This window comes from Enhydra lutris, unplaced genomic scaffold (genome assembly GCF_002288905.1).
Source record: "Enhydra lutris kenyoni isolate GAN:26980312 unplaced genomic scaffold, ASM228890v2 scaffoldscaffold4, whole genome shotgun sequence".
Classification (NCBI taxonomy): Eukaryota; Metazoa; Chordata; class Mammalia; order Carnivora; family Mustelidae; genus Enhydra; species Enhydra lutris.
Window position 1 is genome coordinate 34,255,874 of NW_019154088.1, and position 24,000 is coordinate 34,279,873.

Genomic DNA, 24,000 nt, shown 5'->3' on the forward strand with positions numbered 1-24,000 from the left:
CCTGCTCGTGTTCCCTCTCTCGCTGTGTCTCTATCAAATAAATAAATAAAATCTTAAAAAAAATTTTTTTTAAATGGAACTACCCTATAATCCAGGAATCACATTACTGGGTATTTACTCAAAAAATGCAAAAACACTAATTCAAAGGGAAACATGCACCCCTATGTTTATGGCAGCATTATTTACAATAGCCAAACTATGGAAGAAGCCTAAGTGTCCATCAACAGATGAGTGAATAAAGAAGATGTAGTGTGTATGCATAATACAGCCATAAAAAAGAATGAAATCTTGCCATTTCCAAAAACATGGATGGATCTACAGAGTATAATGTTAAGTCAAATAAATCAGTCAGAAAAAGACAAATACAGTATGATTTCATTCATACATAGAATTTTAGAAACAAATGAATAAAGGAAAAAAAGAAACAAAATGAAAAACATGTGGACTGTCAAAACGTCAGCAAAGTCAAAGATAGGTTAGTTGATCATCTAATCTGAGGAATGAAATAAAAAATAATGGAAAAAAACCGGAAAGAGCCTCAGAGTCTTGTGGTTCACCATCAAACCTATCAATACATGTATGACAGAAGACCAAGAGAAGAGGAAAAAAAAAATTATTTCAAGAAGTAACAGCTGAAAACTTCCTGAACTTGATTAAAAACATTTACATGCACATTCAAGAAACTCAATAAATTCCAAGTGGAATAAACTCAAAGAGATCCACATTTAGATACTTCATAACAAAACGGTCAAAAGACAAAGACAAAGAGGGGCGCCTGGGTGGCTCGGTGGGGTAAAGCCTCTGCCTTTGGCTCAGGTCATGGTCCCAGGGTCCTGGGATCGAGCCCCACATCAGGCTCTCTGCTCAGTGGGGAGCCTGCTTCCTCCTCTCTCTCTGCCTGCCTCTCTGCCTACTTGTGATCTCTGTCAAATAAATAAATAAAATCTTAAAAAAAAAAAAAAGACAAAGAATCTTGCAAAGCACCAAGAGAGAGCCAATGCTTCACTTAACAAGGAGCCTCAACAAGAAAAAGATCTTATTTCTCATTAGAAATCATGGTGGTCAGAATGCACTGAGATGACACTGTCAAAGAGCACAAAGAAAAAGGCTGGCAATCAAAGTATCTGTATCCAGCAAAACTTAAAATTAAGGAGAAATTAAGACATCCCTAGATACACAAAAACATGAGGATTCATTGCTAGCAGACCTGCCCTGTAAAAAACACTAAAGGGAGTCAGTCCATTAGGCTGAAATGAAAGGATTCTAGATTAACTCAAATCTATGGGGGGAAAAATACCTTGACATGTAAATGAAAACACAACATTTATGGCACTCAGCTAAAGAAGCGCTAGGAGGAAAATTTACAGTTTTAAATGCCTAAATGAAAGTAAAGTAATGTTCTACCTTAAGAAACTAGAAAACAAAAAATAAAAACACACTAATACTAAAGAATGCAGAAAAGAAAGAAACAATAAAGAGTGAGGTATTTGAAATAGAGAAGAAAAAAAAAAATACAAAACATCAATGAAAACACAACTGAAAAAACTTTAGTCATACTGTCCAAGAAGAGATAAGATTAAAATTACTAATCTGGATTGGAAAAAAGGACATTACTAACAACCTTACAGAAATTTAAAAAATCATAAAGGAATACTATGAACAACCGTATGCTAGCAAATTACATACCTATATGAGATGGACAAATTCCTAGAAGGACATAAAATACCAAAACTGACTCAAAAGGAGAAAATCTGAGTAGATCTATAAGAAAAGACTGATTTAGTAATAAGGAAAACTGACCTGAAAGAAAAGCCCAGAACCAAATGGCTTCATATTAACACTTTGAAAAAAGAGAGAAAACTTTAAAACGCACTCTATGAGGCCAATAACACCCTCATTCCAAAACCAAAACATTGCAAGAATACACAAATATCCCTTATTGATATAGATACAGAAATCCTCAACAAAATACTGTATAACTGAATATGGCAATATATAAAAAGTACTATACACCATGACCAAGTGGGATTTATCCCAGAATGCAAGATCAGTTCAACATAGAAAAATCAATCATGGCAATACACCATATTAATATACAGGTGAAAACCCAAGTAATTGTCTCAATAGACACAGAAAAAGTGCTTGACAAAATCCAACATCCTTTCATGATAAAAACACTCAAAAAGTTAGGAATAGAAAGTAATTTCCTCAATCTGATAAAGAGCATCTATGAAAAATCCAAAGCTAACTTCATACTGACTGGTACAAGACTGGAAGCTTTACCTCTAAAAGAAAAACAAAGATGTTCCCTTTTGCTGTTGTTACTCAATACTGTTCTGGAAGGAGTAGCTGAAGAAATTAGGTATGAAAAATAAATAAAAGTCATATAAATTGTAAAAAAAAAAAAAAAGAAGAAGAAGAAAAAACATTACATCTCTATTCACAAATGACATGATTTTGTATATAAAAAATCCTAAGGAATCCACACAGACAAAAATCTGTAGGGGCCAAAAAAAAAAAAAAAAAAAGTTCATCCAGGTTTCAGAATAAAAAATGAATATACAAAATCAACTGTGTTTCTATCTACTAGCAAAGAATAATCCACAAGTGAAAATAAGAAAACAATTCCATTTACAACAGCATGAAAAGAATAAGATATTTGGGAATGAAAGAAATAAAAATTTATATACTAAAAACTATGAAATATCACTGAGAGACAAAAGAATTAAACTGAAAGATATTCTTTGTCACAGACAAGAAGCAGTAATATTGTTAAGATAAAAATACTCTCTCAAATATATCTAAAGAGTCAATGAAATCTCTGTCAAAATCCTAAGTGGCTTTTTGCAGAAATTAACAAACAGATCCTAAAATTCATAGTAAAATACCAGGAACCCAGACTAATCAAAACAATCTTGAAAAAGAACAACAAACTTCCAGTTGTAAAATAAATAAATCACGGGGATGTAATGTATAGCATGGTGACTACAGCTAATAATATCATATTGTATATTTTAAAGTTGCTGAAAAAGCAGATGTTAAAAGTTCTCACCAGAAGAAAAAAAATATTTGTAATCACACATACGGTGACGGGTGTTAACTGGACTTGTGATGATCATTTCATCACAAATACAAATACTGAATCATACTGCTATACACCTGAAACTAATATAATGTTATGTGTCCATTATACCTCAATTAAAAAAAAAAGAAAGAATAAAAAGAGCAAAGATGTAGAACGGTTGCTTTCGAATTTCTAAAAACTTACTGTAAAGTTACAGTAATCAAGACAGTGTGATATTGGGATAATAGACAGAGACGAATGGAACCGAACTGAGTGTCCAGAAATAAACTCTCACATTATGGTCAAGTGATTTTCAACATGAGTATTAAGACAACTCACTTTGGGAAAAAATACGCTTTTCAACAAATGGGGCTAGGACAACTGAATATCCATGTGCAAAAGAATGAGATGGAATCACTATCTCATCATACCATATACAAAAATTTATACAGAATGGACCAAAAGTCTAAATGTAGAATTAAAATTATCTAACTTTTAGAAGAAAACATGATCTTGAACTAGTTAATTGTTTTGTACTTAAGAGACCGAAAGCACAAACAACAAAGGAAAAAATAAATTGGACTTCATCAAAACTCACAACTTTCTTGCTTCAAAGAATACTATAAAGAAAAAAAGAAAATAAGAAGACAATCTACAGACAGGAGAAAATATTTGCAAATAAAACATTTCACAGGGGCACCTGGGTGGCTCAGTGGGTTAAAGTCTCTGCTTTCGGCTCAGGTCATGGTCCCAGGGTTCCGGGATCGAGCCCCACATCGGGCTCTCTGCTCAGCAGGGAGCCTGCTTCCCTTCCTCTCTCTCTGCCTGCCTCTCTGCCTACATGTGATCTCTGTCTGTCAAATAAATAAAATCTTTAAAAAAAAAACAAAAAACAAAAACAAAAAAAAAACATTTCACAGGCGCCTAGTATCCAGAACATACAATTCTCAGAACTCAACTATAAAATGAAATTTAACTAAATTAAAAAGGTAAAGGATTTTGGGACACGTGGGTGACTCAGTGGATTAAGCATCTGCCTTTAGCTCAGGTCATGATCTAGGGTCCTGAGATGGATCCCTGTGTAGAGCCCTGTGTCAACTTCCTGCTCAGCAGAGGAGTCTACTTCCCCCTTGTCCTCTACCCCTCCCCCCACAGGTACACATGTGCTCTTTCACTCATTCTAATAAATAATATCTTTTAAAAAAGGAGGGGTAAGGATTTGAACACACATTTCTCCAAACAATATACACAAATGGCCAATAAACACATGAAAAGATGCTCAATAGCCATCATGGAAATGTAAATCAAAAACACCATAAATGCCTTAAACTTATGAGTAAGGAAAATTATGATTCAAGGTGATGCCCAAATTCTCATTGCTAATATGAGACAAATTTTTGAGTGGGTCAACTTATTCCCTAAGGCAACTTGCCTACTTTGTGAGATGCCTGGGAGTGGCCATCTGCCTGTCACCTTTTAAAGCTCAAAGAGCAGACTGGTATGAAGGTAATAAGTGGTATCTATACAACTGAATATTATTCAGCCGTAAAAAGGAATGAAGTACTATTAAATGCTAAAACCTTGAAAACATTATGTTAAGCAAAAAAAGCAAACACAAAGACCATATATTTTATGATTCCATTTATATGAAACATCTAGAATAGCCAAAGTCACTGAGATGGAAAGTGGATTAATGGTCAGGGGCAGAGAGTAAGAGGAAATGCTAAAGGATGCTAAAGGATGAAGATTTCTGTTTCTATTTTACCAATCTATTCCTTTTAAATAGTCTAATATTCAACCCCTGACGTCCCAATTTGTGAGCTCTGCCCAACCTTAACTGGCTAACTGAATCTGAGAGCTAGAACCTCTAGGCTAGTCTGGAAAGGAATTAATCTGAAAAAGAAGAGAAACCAGACTAGGGAAAAAAGAACTTTTTTTCTAAGTCGAGAAACTACAAACTATTACATCACCAACTACTCATTTTTACTGCAAACAAATGCATTACCTTGGGGGCGCCTGAGTGGCTCAGAGGGTTAAGCCGCTGCCTTCGGCTCAGGTCATGGTCTCAGGGTCCTGGGATCAAGCCCCGCATTGGGCTCTCTGCTTGGCGGGGAGCCTGCTTCCCCCTCTCTCTCTGCCTGCCTCTCTGCCTACTTGTGATCTCTCTCTGTGTCAAATAAATAAGTAAAATCTTTTAAAAAATTAAAAACAAAACAAAAAAACAAATGCATTACCTTCACTTTTACCGGGTCAAACACTAGCTAGCTATTAATATACCACTATTATTATAAAATAATGTCTTTTTTTTGAGTGGTCAGACAACGGAAGAATAATCGAAATAATCGAAATACGTTGCTACTACTATTGTGGATCCAGACCTCTAAAATAGAAGATAATTTCTCAATTCATCCTCCTACACTCAAAGGCATTCTTTTGGATACTGAAAATAAACATACACACATTTGGAAAATGTACTGCAATGAATAAGGAAAAGCAAATACTAGTACAAATTCCTACAATCTTTCTCTTTTAGACTATTTCATATTTTTTCAGTGTACCATCAACTCCTTTACTCCTTTGTAGTTGCCTAAAATCTAGCAAAGCACTATATATTTATTCAAATGGTTGCTCAGACCCAACATTTTTAAGAGCTTTAAAGAGATAGACTCATCAAACAGATGCATATTTTCCTTGAAGACATTTTACAATAAACGGCATTTTTATAAGCAGCAGTTTATTGTAAAAAGCAACTTGCCTCTAGAAGGTTCTAAAGACAATTGATGGAAAAGGAAAGGTGATTGGGAATCTCGAACCTAGTGTTCTAAAAGGATTCAGACAATGACAACAAAGTTTTGGTAACACAAATGTACCTATTCCTAGCTATTTTACATCAGTTTTGAGTGAAAAGGGAAAGAATAATGTTGTTAGGTAACGTAATTTAAGGATTTCCTTGTGTTTATTTGACATAAAATACCAAGAATGAATTTTATTTCCTTTCGTTCTTGTTTTCCCAAAATGTAACCTTTTTTTTTTTTTTAAAGATTTTATTTATTTATTTGACAGAGAGAGATCACAAGTAGGTAGAGAGGCAGGCAGAGAGAGAGAGGGAGAGGGAAGCAGGCTCCCTGCTGAGCAGAGAGCCCGATGCGGAACTCGATCCCAGGACCCTGAGATCATGACCTGAGCCGAAGGCAGCGGCTTAACCCACTGAGCCACCCAGGCACCCGCAAAATGTAACTTTTAAATAATTTTCTAATCTATCCCTTTTTAGTAGGTTAAAGACTAAGAATAAAGTACAGAATCTAAACCATCATCAAGATCATCTGGCCATTAGCAACAACATGGATAGAACTAGAGACAAACCAACCGAGAAAGAGATTCACAACTACAGAAAACAAATTGATGGTTATCAGAGGAGAGGTGGGTGGGGGGATGGGTTAAACAGGTGATGGGGATCAAGGAATGCACTTCTCATGAAGAGCAACGTGTACGGAATTAGTGAATCACTATACTGTACACTTGAAACTAACATAACACTGTATGTTAACTGGAATTAAAATTAAAACTTAAAAAAAGAGATCATCCGGGGGTTCATACCATATTTCTTAAGAATAAATTCTTACTGGGGCATCTGGGTGGCTCAGTCAGTTAAGCGTAGGCCTTTAGCTCAGGTCATGATCCTGGGGTCCTGGGATTGAGCCCTAAAATAGGGCTCCCTGCTCCACTGGGAGTCTGCTTCACCCTCTTCGTCTGCCTGCCACTCCCTCTGCTTGTGCACATGCTCTCTCTCACATGCATGCACGCACGTGCTCTCTCTCGCTCTCTTTGTCAAATAAATAAATTTTAAAACCCTAAAAAAAATAAATAAATAAATTCTTACTGACTTTGCACAGGTCATAATTTCTTTGATCCAATTTTATCACTTTTAAGGTTCCAATCAAAATTCAAATAATGTTTTAAGTTCTTCCATAAATTCTATGCTTCAAATTCATTTTTTCATGTAATCTTCCAATAATATCTTAAGTGTTATTTAATTTTATAAATAGATGATGTATCTACAGAAGTATTAAGTGAATAATATAGCTGATATCAGAACCCAGATATTCTGACTTTCTCCTCTATATCCCCCTATTTACTATCTTTTTAATACTCAACTTTCCTTGGGATTAATTACTATCTCCCACACTGGGCTGTTGTGGCAGGCCGTGCACTAAGCATTTTACATAGACAAAAATATTAGGTATTATTACCAATATATGACAACTGCTTCTCTTAAAATGTTCACTCCTTAAAAACTTCTCAGAGATAGTGAACAGAGGGGTACCCAGGTGGCTCAGTCTGTTAAGCAACTGCCTTTGGCTCAGGTCAAGATCCCAGGGTCCTGGGACAGAGCTCCATGTTAGGCTCTCTGCTCTCAGAGAGTCTGCTTCTCCCTCTCCCCCCCAATCATGCTCTTTCACTAGTAGGTAAGCACCTGCCTTTGGCTCAGGTCATGATCCCAGGGTCCTAGGATGAGCCCCACACTGGGCTCCCTGCTCAGCTGGGAGCCTGTTTCTTCCTCTGCCTACCCTCCCCCTGCTGGTGCACAAGTTCTCTCTCTCTCTGTGGCAAATAAATAAATAAAATCTTAAAAAATAAATAAATAAAATATTTTAAACAACAAGATGCTTGACTTGAAAACATTTCTTTTATTTACCCCTACTTAAAGACAGATTGCCCTACATGTAACAGTTTCATACAAAAAAGTTACAAAATTTTCCTTAATATGATAAATGATAAAAAAAAAAAACATTAAAATTCTCCACTTGAACAAGGTATGCAAGAATGTTTATGTTGTTCTTTTTTTGTTAAATGCTGAGAGCAAAATAACTTACCGGAATATAAAAAGCTGAATGAGCACGCCACTAATGGAGAAAGGAGGTATTTTCACAGAACCAGTCTATTTCCCAGAACCAGTCTATTTCCCCATTCCATCTCTGTCTGATGTCAATCGAAACATACCATCAGCCACTTAGCTAAAAAAATATACAATATGCTTATGCACATACACAGTTACTTTATATATGATTAAGTGATAGGGAAGGGGAAAATGAAAGAATCAAGAAAACTATACTGTAGTAGTCAAGATGTGGTGGAATCAAACTGCAGTTTTCTCATTGAGAATGTCTTGGTCTGGAGGAAGAGAGTTCTAGAGTATAGTAGCAAGTTCTCTTTTTAGTAGACTACTCCTGTCTGCTGCTTGATCCCATCAATTGTATCTTCATCCCCCATTTCCAGCTGTGCAGATGTGTCTGTTTCACTGAATGGCTCCCCATCAAATCGGAATCTGTTCTACCTCACTGACAAATCCTTCCTTTCACAATAGGCTTTCCATTAGTTTACTAAGTGATACATACCTCTTAGTAAGTTATTAAGTGATATATGCCACACTTAATCTTAAACTGCACCACAGAACCATCCTGCCACACCACCTTCAAATTGATAATGACCACTGTTCTCAGCCTTGTCTCCTTCCTTGGGCTTTTCATCAACATCAGAGAGTACCGGTCTCCTCAACTGCCACTTCACAAAGGAGATACCAGGTCCTCACTGAACCAGCTCACAAGCAGCACCAGGAGAGGCAGAAGGAGGCTACAGCAAGAGAGGGTCTATTTTTAACACGTCTTGACAACGTATGTCACCACCTTTTCCAAATTTCATATTTAATAGCCCATAAGTTAAGTAATTAATTCTCTCAAACTCATTCCATATGTTTCATAATTCAGTGTTTTTAACTCTGCTAATGACGGGTTTTACTATTATAAATATAAAATGTTTCATATAGACAAACTTATCAAGCATTTCTGTGATGATTTTTAACTCTGGTGTAAGTTTTGAGAGTGGTCTTTCCTATCCCAGTATATAAAATATATTTCCTTATTTCTTTCTCATTTTGTCCTGAAGATTTAAAACTATTTTGAATTTATTTTGTTATAAAACATTTATATATCACTTTTTATGCAGATGAACATTCTTTCTTCTTCATCTTTATCTAAACCACCATTTAATGAAGTGGTCACATGAGCTCCTTCAATAGCAAACAGAAGTCCTCCTTTTACAAAATTAATATCCTTTTTAAATGTAACTGTCCTTGACTATAAAGAAGATATGCAAGTCTTTCTTAAATAAAAAGAGCTAAATAAATAAATGGAGGCTCCTTGGAATATGAAGAATGGAGACCCTACCAATGTCAACCTCCTCTAAATTAAATCTACAGATTCAAGTCCATCCAAAAAAAGATCCTAACAAATATTATCTAGGGATTTACAAGCTGATTCCCAAATTCATATGGAAGAGCAAAAGGCCAAGACACTAAGAAATCTGTATTAGTCTCCTGTGGCTGCTATGACAAGTTAGGGGCACAAACTTGATGTTCTGTGCTCTATTTACTCACCTTCCCTATCTACAGTGTATTCTGTTAAACGGGGGTAGGGAAACACACCTTAAAGGTAACATGTTGTTGGGCTATCAGCCATAAGTTTTCTAAAAATTAGATGTACATAAGAGTCGAAGATTCTTTCAACAATGAGGGGAGATTATCTGATAATTTCTGCCATAATGTCATAAAAATTTTTCAGTTAATGTCCTGTTTTTTGTTTTTCTTTCTTACATAGTACAGACTTTAGGTTTTGAACCAATTTTCTGCACAGGTGCTAAAGACAACCCAAGGTCTCTTTCTGATCAGGTCTGGTGTCTCAACTGACTTTCAATGTTTTTCCTACCATTGTCAAATAAAAGGAAATTGCTCAAAAAAAGGCAACTTTTTTCTCCTCATACCTAACATATTCATTCTTAACCAACACGATACTTACTAAGCACTCATATGCCAAGCAATACGCAAAGTCTAGGAAACACAAAGACGACGCACCTCTGCCCTCAGGAAGGTAATTATGATATAATCAAGCAAATAAACACACTGTAATAAAATAATCAAATTACTAGAAGTAAATAACAAAGTCTAGGAAAAGCTCCTATGCCCTCTGATAGGGAAAGCTTCACCAAAGCTATGTACAGATTAAGCTTTCGGGTCTAAAAATGATGTGAGGACTACATGGTATAGTGAACATCATTAGCAAAAGTACAAGCATCACAGAAAGTGACTTCTGATTTAATATTGCTAAAATGTAAAATACCAGAGAGGGATAACAAGAAGTTAAAGATAATGTGGCAGACAAAGATACATTTCTGTTGGCATGCTTATTAGACTTTGAGATATCTGTGGGAAACCCTTACATCCATTTACCTTTTTCTACCACACTGTCAAAGACGAAAGTTTCATGTTTTAATAACTTGAACGATGATGATGCCATTGACAGAAATGCAAAAAAAAAAAAAAAAGGAAAAAAAATCACTTAGACTGTATAGATATTTGAAATCAGAAACAGATTTAACAAACATACTTATCCCTATTTCCTATTTTCCCAAAGGTCCATTATTATCACATGGGTCCTTCTAGAAGAAAAGATGTTAGCTAATATATGAACACACACACACACAAAGCCGTGACTGAATTTGGAAACCAAAAAAAAAAAATTTTTTTTTTAGCAAAAGTATGTTTTCTTTTTTTAAGACACTGAACACTGAACCCAATATAGCTCTTTTCACTTTAACTGCCAGGAAATCTAAGAACCAAATTTAATGCCTTTGAGCTTTAATCAGCTCATCCCTAGAACCTGATAATGTTTCCTTTCCTTAAGTAGTGGCTATTCAGTTGCCTGTTTTACCACTAATTGTTCTATTGCACATACTGCACATTTTATGCAGTCCCTTAGATGCAATAAAATCCTTAACAAAAATGAAATGTTGGGCTCCTGGATGGCTCAGTGGGTTAAGCCTCTGCCTTCGGCTCAGGTCATGATCCCAGGGTCCTGGGACTGAGTCCCCCATGGGGCTCTCTGCTCAGCAGGGAGCCTGCTTCCCCCCCCCCCCCCCCCCCCCCGCCTGCCTCTCTGCCTACTTGTGATCTCTGTCAAATAAATAAATAAAATCTTAAAAAAAAATGAAATGTTAATGCAGAGGTGGCTTACAGTATTTGAAACAGCTCATTTTAGTAAGCAAATTAATCAGTAACATTTATGTAAATATCTGATCAGTAAATCGCTTCTTTATAAATACACAAAGTATTTCAATTAGGTCAAATTAATTTTTCCAATCAGTAAGACTCACTAAAGAATATAAAGAGTATATACAAGAGGCACCTGGGTGGCTCAGTGGGTTAAAGCCTCTGCTTTTGGCTCAGGTCATCAGGCTCTCTGCTCAGCAGGGCGCCTGCTCCCCCACCCCCGTCTCTCTGCCTGCCTCTCTGCCTACTGGTGATCTCTGTCAAATAAATAAATAAAATCTTAAAAAAAAAAAAAAAAAGAAAAGAAAAGATAAGAAAGAAAAAAACTGAGGAATAAATTTAAGCAAGGAGGTAAAAAATCCATACACTAAAAACTACAGGACACTGATGAAAGAAACTGAAGAAGACACAAATAAATAGATTCCATACTCACAGATTGGAAGAGTTAATAGTTAAAATGTCCACACTACCCAAAGCAATCTAAAGATTCAATGCAATCCCTATTAAAATTCCAATGACATTTTCCACAAAAATATAAAAAACAATCCTAAAATTTGTATGAAACCAAAAAGGACCTCAAGCAACCAAAGCAATCTGGAGAAAGAACAAAGCTGGAGGCATCACACTCCCTGATTTCAAACTCAATTACAAAGCTAAAGTAATCAAAACAGTACGGTATTTGCACAAAAACAGATACAGGGGCACCTGAGTGGCTCAGATGGTTAGGCATCTGCCTTCGGCTCAGGTCAGGATCCCAGAGTCCTGGGATCCAGCCTTGCATCTGGCTTCCCTGCTCAGCTAGGAGTCCGCTTCTCCCTCTCTCTCTCTCCCTACTGTCCACCCTGCTTGTGCTCTCTCACTCTCTCTCTGTCATATAAATAATTAAAATCTTTAAAAAGAAAAAAAAAAAACAGATACAATAAATTGATGGAGAACTAAGGGAAATAAACCAACACATAAACAGTCAATTAATTTACAACAAAGGAGCCAAGAATACACAATAGGAAAAAGATAGTATCTTCAATAAATGATGTTGGGGAAACTGGACAGCCACATACGAAAAGAATGAAATTGGACCCCTATGCTACAACATATACAAAAATTAATTAAAAGTAAACTAAAGACTTGGACACCTGGGTGGCTCAGTGGGTTAAGCTGCTGCCTTCGGCTCAGGTCGTCATCCCAGGGTCCTGGGATGGAGTCCCACTTTGTGCTCCTTGCTCGGCAGGGAGCCTGCTTCTCTCTCCGACTCTGCCTGCTTGTGTGCTCTCTCCTCCTCTCTGACAAATAAATAAATAAAATCTTAAAAAAAAAAAAAAGTAAACTAAAGACTTAAACTAAGACCTGAAACCACAAAACTCCTAGAAAAGCACATAATTGGTAAGTTCCTTGACACTGGTCTTGATGACTGTTTGGATTTCACAACAAAAATAAAGGCAATAAAAGCAACAATACATCTGATCTTAGCCAAAAGGTGGAGAAACGATACTAAAAGCAAAAATAACCAAATTACATCAAACTAAAAGGCTTCTGCACAGCAAAGCATCAATGGAATGAAAAAGCAACCCTCAGAATGGAGAAAATATCTGCAAATCATGTATCTGATAAGAGGTTAATATCCAAAATACATAAAGAACTCATACAACTCAATTACAAAACAACAAACAACCCAATTTAAAAATGGACAGAAGATCTGAACACATTTTTCCAAAGACATAGCGACAGCCAACAGGTACACGAAATGGTGCTCACCATCACTAATCAGGGAAATGCAAATAAAAAACACAGTGAGATACCATCTCACACCTGTTAGAATGTCTATTATCAAAAAGAATTAATATTGGCAAGGATGTGAAGAAAAGGGAACCCTTGTACATTGTTGGTGGGAATCTAAATTGGCACAGCCATTGTGGAAAACAGTTGGGACAGTTCAAAAAATTAAAAACAGAACTACCATATGATCTAGCAATTCCACTTTTGGGTATGTATGTGAAGGAAATGAAATCACTACCTCAAAGAGATATCTGTATACCCTCATTCACTACAGCATTATTTATAATAGCCAAGACGTGGAAATGACTGAAGTTATTCCAATGGATGAATTGATAAAGAAAATGTAATGTGTGTGCACGTATGTATACATGCACATGCACGTACATCCTACACTTATATAGACAATGGAATATTACTCAGCCACACAAAAAAAGAAAAAGAAAATCCCTTTTTTCATTTGCTACATATATTAAGTGAAATGGCAGAGAAAGACAAATACTCTATGACTTCCTTTATACATGAAATTTAAAAGAAAAGTTCATAGAAACCTAACAGAATGGGGGTTGCCAGAAGCAAGAGGTGGGGAAAATGGGTGAAGGTGGTCAAAAGGTATAAACTTAAACTTACAAGACAAGTTCTGGGTATATAACAAAGAGCATAATAACAAAACAAAACAAAAGAAAGGACATGATCCAAACATTTTAATTAAAAGGCCTATTTCCAAAGCAAAGAATATCACCAGGGAGAAAGATCATTTCATAATGATGAAAGAATCAATTTAGGGGTGCCTGGGTGACTCAGTCCATTAAGAATTTGCCTTTGGCTCAGGTCATGATCTCTGGGTACTGGGACTAAGCCTTGCTTTGGACTTCCTGCTCAGTGGGGAGTCTGCTTCTCCCTCCCCCTGCTTGTGTGTGCGTGCACCTACACTCTCTTTCTCCCTCTCAAATAAATAAAATCTTAAAAAAAAAAAAAAAAAAAAAGAATTTATCAAGGAGAAAGAATAATCCTAAATGTTCTTGCACCTAATAATAGAAGTTTAAAATACATGAAACAAAATCTGATAGAACCGCAAAAAGAAACAGACAAACCCACAATTACAATCAGAACCTTCAGCACTCTCAATATTGATAAAAGCAAGTAGACAGCAATTCAGCAAGGATACAGAAGTCTTTTAATAACACTATCAAACAAATTGTCCTAATTGACATCTTTAGAGCATTCAACCCAAGAAAAGAATATATATTGTTTTCAAGTGCAAATGGAACATGGATCAAGTTACAATATATGTGGAACTATCAATTTTAAAGAAATCAAGTCATGAAACATGTTGCCTGACTGTAATGCAACTAAGTTAGAAATCAATAATAGAAAGATAACAGAGTAATCCGCAAATATTTGAAGCTAAAGAACACAATCGTAACTAACCAACGGATCAAAGAAACCAGAAAGGCAAGGTAAAATGTAAATACAAAAAAATACCATAATTTGTGGGATGCTACTTAGGAAAGATTTACATCACCAAATGCCTATAGTGAAAAGAAAAAGGGTCTCAAATCAGTAATCTAGATTTACATTTTTAAAAAACTAGAAAAAGAGCATATTAAACTAAAACTAAGCAAAAAAAAAAAAAAAAAAAAAAGAAAGAAAGAAAAGAAATAATCAAGCTATCAAAGCAGAGATCAATGAAATATGAATGGAAAAACAGAAACTCAGTAAAGCCACAAGCTGGTTCTTTTATTTATTTTTAAAAGATTGTATTTATTTATTTGACAGAAAGAGACACAGCAAGAGAGGGAACACAAACAGGGGTGCGAGAGGGAGAAGCAAGTTTCCCACTGAGCAGGGAACTGGAGGCAGTTCTCACCCCAGGACCCTGGGATCATGACCTGAGCTGAAGGCAGATGTTTAACAAATGAGCCACCCAGGTGCCCCAAGCTGGTTCTTAATAGATTAATAAAAGTATAAGTCTCTAGTCAGTTTGATCAGGAAAAGACAAATTATCAATATCAAGTTTAAGAGAGGTGACAACACCACAGATTCTACAAACATCAAAAGGATAATAAGGGAGTTTTACAAACCACTCTATTCCTATAAATTTGACAACTTATACCAAATAAAACTTCCTTGAAAAAAACAAACTACCAATGCTCCCTCAAGAAGAAACAGATAACATGAATAGCTGTCTTTCCAATAAAGTAGTTAAAAAACACTGCTTCAGGGGCGCCTGGGTGGCTCAGTGGGTTAAGCCTCTGCCTTCGGCTCAGGTCATGATCTCAGGGTCCTGGGATTGAGCCCCGCATCGGGCTCTCTGCTTGGCGGGGGGCCTGCTTCCCTCTCTTTCTCTGCCTGCCTCTCTGCCTACTTGTGATCTCTCTCTGTCAAATAAATAAATAAAATCTCTAAAAAAAAAAAAAAAAGTACTGCTTCAAAGAAAACTGCAGTTGCAGATGGCTTCACTGGTGAATTACACCAAACATAAGTAAAAAATATTCCTACATGAATAATTCTCAATTAATACTATAAGGCTAGCATTACCTGATACCAAAACCAAAGACATTACAAGAAAAGAGAAGTACAGGCCAATATCCCTCGTGAACATAAATATAAAAATTATAAACAAAATTTTAGCATATCAAACCCAACAATAGATATAAATGACAATACATCATGACCAAGTGAAGTTTAATCCCAGGACTACAGAGTTGACTAACATTTGAAATCAATGACTATAATTCATCATATTCATACATGAACAAAAAAATCTGTTTATCTCAATATAAGTAGAAAAAGCATGTACAAATCCAACATCCATTCCTGATCCAAACTCCAGCAAAAAATGAAACTTTCTCAACATGATAAAAGGCATCACGTTGTATGATAAAAAACTGATTGCTTTACACTTAAGATCAGGAACAATATAAGGATGCCCACTCTCACCACTCCTGTTCTACACTGTGCTAGGGGTTCTAGCGAGTTCAATAAGCCAAGAAAAAAATAAACAAAAGGATCCACATTGGAAAAGAAGAAGTAAATGGGTTTTTTTTTTTATTTTTTTTTTAAACATTTTTTTTTTTTTAAGATTTTATTTATTTACTTGAAAGAGAGGTAGTGAGAGAGAGCATGAGCAAGGAGAAGGTCAGAGGGAGAAGCAGACTCCCCGTGGAGCTGGGAGCCCGACGCGGCACTCGATCCCGGGACTCCGGGATCATGACCTGAGCCGAAGGCAGTCATCCAACCAACTGAGCCACCCAGGCGTCCCGAAGTAAATGGTTTTTATTCAGACAACACTGTCTATGTAAAAAACCCAACAGAATCTACAAAAATTTAATATGACCATGTGAGTTTAGCAAGATTAAGTGAGTTTAGCAAGACTAAGTGAATTTAGCAAGATTCAGAATATGAGCTCAATACACAAAAATCAGGGGCACCAGGCCAGCTCAGTAGGAGAGCATGCAATTACTGATCTTGCAGTCCTGAGTTCAAGCCCTACACTGGGTGTAGAGATTACTAAAAAAGAAAAAAAAAGAAAAAAAAGCACAACACTTTTTTAGAAAAATGGATTTCCATACACTAGCAAAGAAATGGATATAAAAATACCATTAATAGTGGCATCAAAAGTAGAAAATATTTAGGGATAAGTGACAGAAAATGTGTAATACCTGTACATTAAAAACTACAAAACACTGCCAGAGAAATTAAAGCAGCCCTATGTAAATGGAGAAACATACCTTGTTCATGAGTTAGAGAATTCAATATTGTTGTCTATTCTCCCCCAAACTAACCAACAGATTCCCCATAATCCCAATCAATATCCCAGGAGGAATTTTTTTTTTTAAGAAACTGACAAGCTGGGGTGCCTGGTTGGCTCAGTGCGTTGAACCTCTGCCTTCAGCTCAGGTCATGATCCCAGGATCCTGGGATCAAGCCCAGCATGGGCTCTCTGCTCAGCAGGAAGCCTGCTTCCCCCTTTCTCTCTGCCTGCCTCTTTGCCTACTTGTGATTTCTCTGTCAAATAAATAAATAAAATCTTTTTAAAAAAATTAAAAAAAAAAAAAAAGAAACTGACAAGCTAATCTTAAAACTCATATGGAAATGCAAAGGACCTGATACAACTCCCACCAACCCCACCCCCAAAAAAACCTTTGAAAAGGAAGAACAAAGTTGAATTTATTCATAAATTCTAGATTTATTGTTACAGTTAAAAAAAAAACAAAAACAAAAACTGTGTGTGTGTGTATACACATAGAGAGAGGGAGGGAGAGAAGAGGAAAAACAGAATGGGAGAGGGAGGGGTCTTGGCTCTAACACAAACAGATCACTGGAACAAAATAGACATTCCAGAAATAGGCTCTCACATATATAGACGAACGAGTTTTGGAAAAAGTGCAAAAGTAATTCAGTGGAGAAAGGGCTGTATTTTTCAACAAATGGTAATGGAGCAACTGGATATCCATTTGCAAAAAAAAAAAGTCAATCCATACCTTAAACCATATTTACAAAGTTAACTCAATAGATCCTAAAATTACAAAATTTCTTGAAAAAAGAACAGCAGAAACTCTTTGTGACTTTAGCTTAGGCCAAGACTTAGATCTAAAATCAGAAGCATAAACCATGAGAGACAAAATTGATATATGGGCTTAATCAAAATTAAGTATTCCTACTCCTTCAAAGAAAATAAGAAATTTAGAAGACAGTCCAAAGACTGGGAAAAAGATCTCTGCAAATCATGTATCTGATAAAGTACTTGTATTCAAAAAATAGAATTTTCAAAACTGAATAAAAAAATCTGAATAGACACTTCAAAGTAGTTATATAATGGAAAAAAAGCACATGAAAAGACGCTCAACCTTATTAGATATGAGAAACAATTATAACCACTACATATTCATTACAGTGGCTGAAATTAAGAAGGCTGGCCATAACAAATGGTGTTGACATGTGTGCAGGAAATGGAACTCTCAAACTCTGCTAGTAAGAATGTAAAATTAAAAAAAAAAAACAGTATGACAGTCTCTTATAAATTTAAACACACAACTGCTATGTGATCCAGCCATTCCACTCCTAGGTATTTATCCAAGAGAGAAAAAAGCATGTGTTTATAAATAAGTACACCTCACAGAAGCTTTATGTGTAATGGCCCCAAACTGCAAATTCATATATCCGTCAAATTGTGGCATAACCAAACAACGGGATATTACTCAGCAACAAAGCAATATACTCCTGACATACCACACAACAATACAGATGAATTTCAAATAAAGCTGAATAAAAGAAACCAAACTAAAAAGAGTAAATACTGTGTAATTCCATACACACACACACACACACACATAACTGTGTAATTCCATACACACACACACATAGACATAAAAAGTTTCTCCCAGGGGAAGGTGGGGGGGGATGGGCTGCATGCAGCATTGGGAAAAAGGGATTACAAAGGGGCAAAAGGGAACTTTGGGAGGCTATAGACATAATTGCTACCTGGAATGTCTGGATATGTCCCTAATCTTAATTGTCATGATGGCTATAGAAGGTATAGATGTATGTCAAAATTATTCAACTGTGTGATTTAAGTATGTGTAATTTATTGTATATCAATTCTGTATCAATAAAGCTATTAGAAAGAATGATCCAACAATAATCAGTGAATTTATTAACTGAATAAGCCAATCATCTTTTTACTTTTAAATCATTAAGACTGAACACTTGCCACAGAAGACAATTAACATTTAGCCAATATCCACTACATGCAGGCATTGTTAGCTACCTGACATGTGCTAACTTAATGTATTATGTTAAGAAGGCTTTTAATTGAAAAAAAGGGGACTGGAAGGGAAGAGAGGATAACACAAATCTTCTGAAACTAGACAAGGCTTTATTTCTATTTTTTAAAAACTCTAATTCCCAGTTCTTATAAATAAACTATATAGCAATATCAACAAACAACACAGATTTAAATCTAAGTCCTTCAGAGTCAAGTTTCTAAAATTCAGCTGGAATGTCTCATGTGTCCCTTAGGAATACATGGCAGGAAAAAGGTTTAGACTGGATGTTTAAATTATATTCTCATAATTTAGATGCACTGAATACTCTCTAAATACCTTGAATGAATGGCAATTCATTTTAAGGGTTAAAAATATAGTTCAGACAGAACCAATCAAAAATAAAAATCCTGTGTAACTGGCAATGCCCACTTTGCAAACTAGTTTCCTCAGAATATTTTTATGTAAAACATGCACCTACTTCCAGAAAGGACTTGCAATGGCTCTTCCATCTGCAAAATAAGTTACCTGATTGGTGGACCTCTAAGACATCTTACAGTATTTGTCACTCTACTTTCTCACACTCATTTTCTTAGGAATTTACTTACATTAACCATATTTCAAAGAAAATAACTGTAACCATTTAAAGATACAGAATATTTTATTCAATTAATTTAGCAGAACCAAGTACAGCATTTGTTTTTATTTTGTTGTGTTTCTGTTTCAAGTTTTTATTTAAATTCTACTTAGTTAACATACACTGTAATATTAGTTTCAGGAGTAGAATTTAGTGATTTATCACTTACACATAACACCCAGTGCTGGGGCGCCTGGGTGGCTCAGTGGGTTAAAGCCTCTGCTTTTCGGCTCAGGTCATGGAATCGAGCCCCACATTGGGCTCTCTGCTCCGCGGAGAGCCTGCTTCCTCCTCTCTCTCCCTGCCCGCCTCTCTTGCCTACTTGTAACCTCTGTCGGTCAAATAAATAAGTAAAATCTTTAAAAAAGAAAAAAAACAAAAACACCCAGTGCTCATCACAACATTTGCCCTCCTTAATACCTATCATCCATTTAGCCCATCCTCCCAGCCACTGCCCCTCCATCCACCCTCAGTTTGTTCTCCATTGTTAAGAGTCTCTTTTATGGTTTGCCTCCCTCTCTTTTTTTTAACTGTTTTGTTTTTTAATTCTACAGAAGAGTGAAATCATATGGTATTTGTCTTTCTCTGACTGACTTAATTTGCTTAGCATAATACACTCTAGCTCCATCCAAGTTGTTGCAAATGGCAAGCCTGCATTCTTTTTTATGGCTGAGTAATATTCATGTGTATGTGTGTGTACACACATACTACTTCTTCTTTATTCATTTATCAGTCGAAGGACATTTGGGTTCTTTCCCTAACAAGTACAACATTTGGAGATCCATCTTTCACTTCATTATTTTGACAAAGTTTCTAAATCTCAGCACTACATTTAGAGCTAGAATACTGTTGTGATATATTATCCTGTGCAGTGTAAGATATTTAGCAGAATTTCTGCAACCCACCAGACGCCAGTAGCCTCTCCCCTATTTGTGACAACCAAAAGTATCTCCAGACATTGCCAATATTGCCAGAGGGACAAAACTGTCCTGGTTGAGAACTATGGGTCTAAAACTACTGAAGTATAAAGAGACAAACAAACAAACAAAAAAAACCACTCTTTTGTGTCTGTGTGTGTGTGAGAGAGAGAGAGACAGAGAGAAAGAGAGCAAGAAAGAAAGCATACCCATGAACTGGTGGGGTGGGGCAGAAGGACAATCTCAAGCAGGCTCCAGGCTCAGCGGAGTCCAACATGGGCCTCGATCCTACAACCCTGAGATCATGACCTGAGCTGAAATCAAGAGTCAGATGCCTAACTGACAGAGCCACCCAGCACCCCGCCCCGCACCAAAAAAACAATCTTTAACTATAGAGAACAAACATGTTTACTGGGAGGTAGGTGGAGGAGGGGGATGAAATAGGTGAATGGGATTAAGAATACACTTACCTTGATGAGAACTGAGTAATAATATGGAATTGGTGAATCACTCTACTGTACACCTGAAACTAGTATAACACTGTTAACTACACTGGAATTAAAATAAAATAAAATAAAATAAAATAAAATAAAATAAAATATTAAAAATAAATAAAGAGTACTGAAGTGCTGTAATCTCTCTGTATGGACCTCATCCACTGAAAGAGCATAGAGTCTGAAAGCACAATATTCTCTATTTGAAGGTTAAGGATATTTTAAGTGTTTATATATAGTATATGCTCCATTTTTTAAAAGCCCATAAATTAATAAAAAAACAAAAAGTGTGTTTTTTCTCATTATTGCTTTGTTTTCAAACCAAGGAAGCTAGACCCTACAAAATATCTAACATGTACCTGAAGCCTTTTAATTTAGACCATGTCACCCAGATGGAAAAAACTTTCAAGCCCAAGAAGTATGTACGAACTATCCCCTAACCACTCTGTAACTAGAGAATACAGCAGTTAATTTAGGAAATGTCAATACTCTACTGGAACTCAACTTTATAGCTCTGACTTTACTCAACCTACAGTTTGTCCCAAGTAGGTGCCAAATTTCATAAATTCTCCAATTGTATTCCTCCACTGTCTGTGAACATCTGCATTCACACATTGACTTTCTGTTGCACTCTCTCAGCCAGACCTTTTCTTCAACAACTTAACTCTCAAGAAGAATGAAAATAAAAAGATCACAAACTCAACTATATTTAGAAGATTTATATTTTCTTGAAAACTAGATCTCTTTTTATATTGCTAAACTAGATTTAATTGCTTTATTTGACAGAAATATATACAACTTACTTGTGATAAAGATTTGCTGTTTTAAATGTAGAGTAAAACACAAACTGGAGATATGAAATCTGGGCTCCAGTTCTGGCCTCCTAGTAGCTGGATGACTACTTAACATTCCCAAACCTCAGCTTTCTCATTTATAAAATAAGGAGTATAATCATATCTACTTCTACAGTTACTGTGAGAATTAATTATAATTTATGTGAAATCATTTTGTAAACCAAACAAATGTTGGATATTACTGGTGGTATCCTGATGGTATGAATAAACAACAGAAAAACACACAGCTCAAACACAGGACTTACTTATATTAATTATAGTAATTAAAAAACTTATACTAATTAAATGACACTTTTCAGAAAAACACTCATTAGAAGGAGAGCTGAAGATAATAAACTCTGAACTAGGATTCAGGCATCTGGGTTCTAAACTTAGTCCTGCCAATAACTCTCTGTATCAACACAAGCAAAGTAACTTTCCTTTTCACCTCAAATTCCAACTGAAAAGATCCAAGTACTGGACCGGGTGTTCCATAAATATCATTACAGCCCTTATCAGCCTATGAAATGAGCAAGTATTCCAAAGATTCGTTTAACCCTATAACCACAACCCGAGCACTGTTTAGTCGGCCAGCCAAAGAGATGCAGAGGGCAACAGGGGTAAGAAATTTTTAACTAAGTAAAACCAGAACTGTATACAATTTTCGAGAAGCAAAGGAAGTTACAAACTACTTTGTTCTCTGTAATTAATAATAATCTTCCCTCCAAGTGACAGTAATGATGAACAAGGTACTTTAACAGAAGGGCGGGGCTCTTGCCCTAAGAATTTTGGAAACCAGCCACTTCCCAAAGAGGTGTGTAACTGCTTCCTCGCCCTCAGTAGCCAAGGAACTTGAAAGATTAAGGTTTACATTGTTAGAGTTTGGGGGGTGGGAGGGGGTGTTTCCACTTGGATGGGGACGGCGGTAGTCACCTGACACACATATTCTATAAACACCATTATCGACAACACCAAGCCTCCGGGAAGTCCAACAAAGATCTAAGTTTTTAGAGTAATGCTAGTTTGTACAAATGAGCTCGGACTATTAACTCAAAATTGGGTAACCCTGTGTTGGTGGTGATTAGTACTTGCCAACTGCCAAGTTTTCCCTTCTCCAAATTATCCGCCCTCCCGCGTCTCTGCGGAGGCGACGCCTCGCCCTCTATTCCCGCACAGCGCCAGGGAGGGCGGGAGAGTCCCCAGGGGCTCCCCGAGGAAGGCCTTTGGGCGCCACCACCCCTCGCTCCTCACCGATGACGATGCGCAAGTGCTTGAGACGGGTCAGCGCGTCCTTCTTGGTGTCCAGCACCTTCTGGGTGGACTTCTTCACGTCCCCGTGCGGCTTCTTGGAGAACATCCTGCCGCTGCCGCCGCCACGGCCGACTCCGGCCCTCTCCCGGTCCCGCGGAAAGTGGAGAGAGTGGGCGGGGAGGATACTAGCGTGAGCAGCTCATTCACTCCCCAGGCTTGCGGGCCCCAGCGTAGCCGACTCCGTTCACATCCAGGCCAGGGCCGCCGCCTCCACCCGCCTCGCGCCGCGGCTGCAAGGCACCTTCGGTTCCGGCTCCAATATGGCGGATCCCCTCTCCCAGTCCTGCATGGAGCGGGGGAGACCCGGCAGGTCGGTCGCGCCGCCCCGGCTGCCTCCCGAAACCGCCGCTCGCAGCCACAGGCCGGGGCCCGGGACCCGGAGCCGCGGAGGTGGGGCTCTCCGCGGCAGCACGACTCCTCTCCCTGAGGCCCCCTTAAGGTTAAAGCTTCTTTAGCAGCTTACACCCTGCAGAGGCCGAAACGGAGACGAGTGCGGTGATGAGGTTTCACGACTCTGCCGTCGGTGGCGAATGGTCCCCGTGGCAACCGCCTTCTGACGTCAAGCTTTCTTGACGTCATGCCAGCGTGAGATCATCTGTGGCATTACCCACCTTTGGTTTCCTGTGTAAGCCGCCAAAGGAGGAGCTCAAGAAAGTCAGGGAAAGGAATCATTCCGCGCCATTGTAAGCGAAGGGACTCCTAACCAAGGGACTCCCAGAGTGGTGGTGTGTAGTTTTTGTTTAAAAAGATCCTTCATCTCCACTGTTTACTATGTTATAGTAACTTAAAAATAACCCCAAAACATCAAAACAGACGTGCAATACATTTTAGATGCCAATTCTGAAGGCCTTAGATGTAACACCCTTTCATTTCCTAAGTTGAATTTTGTTTAAAAGATTTTTTTGTTTTTGTTTTTCAAAGTGATGGACGGTTTATTGTAGTTTAGAGATTTGTAGGGTTGTAGTACATCCTCTAGGTTAAAATTATCTTGTACATGAAAAAATAAATAAATAAAAATATCTTGCAAAAATAAATGGACCCCCAAAGAATGCAGTAACAGTGCAAAGTTACAAGAGAAAAGAAATCCGGAGAACTTTGAGGGTGA

General features: G+C 37.1%; 2 protein-coding genes across 5 annotated transcripts in view; both read right to left on the minus strand.

Annotated features, from left to right (window-relative positions):
• Positions 1 to 23,190, minus strand: part of LOC111158948 (Ral GTPase activating protein catalytic alpha subunit 1) — a 246,811-nt gene extending 223,621 nt beyond the window's left edge. For all 4 annotated transcript variants that reach the window (XM_022521311.1, XM_022521309.1, XM_022521306.1 and 1 more), the window contains exon 1: positions 22,836 to 23,190. In XM_022521311.1, coding sequence (XP_022377019.1) covers positions 22,836 to 22,941 — 106 coding nt within the window. In that variant the 5' untranslated portion in view covers positions 22,942 to 23,190. The remainder of the gene's footprint in view (positions 1 to 22,835) is intronic.
• Positions 8,279 to 10,413, minus strand: LOC111159047 (small ubiquitin-related modifier 2-like). The gene is given in 6 exon segments (XM_022521427.1): positions 8,279 to 8,341; positions 8,405 to 8,462; positions 8,495 to 8,547; positions 8,549 to 8,626; positions 9,546 to 9,586; positions 10,347 to 10,413. Coding segments are annotated over 6 exon segments (360 nt in total).
• Positions 23,191 to 24,000: the final 810 nt, after the last annotated feature.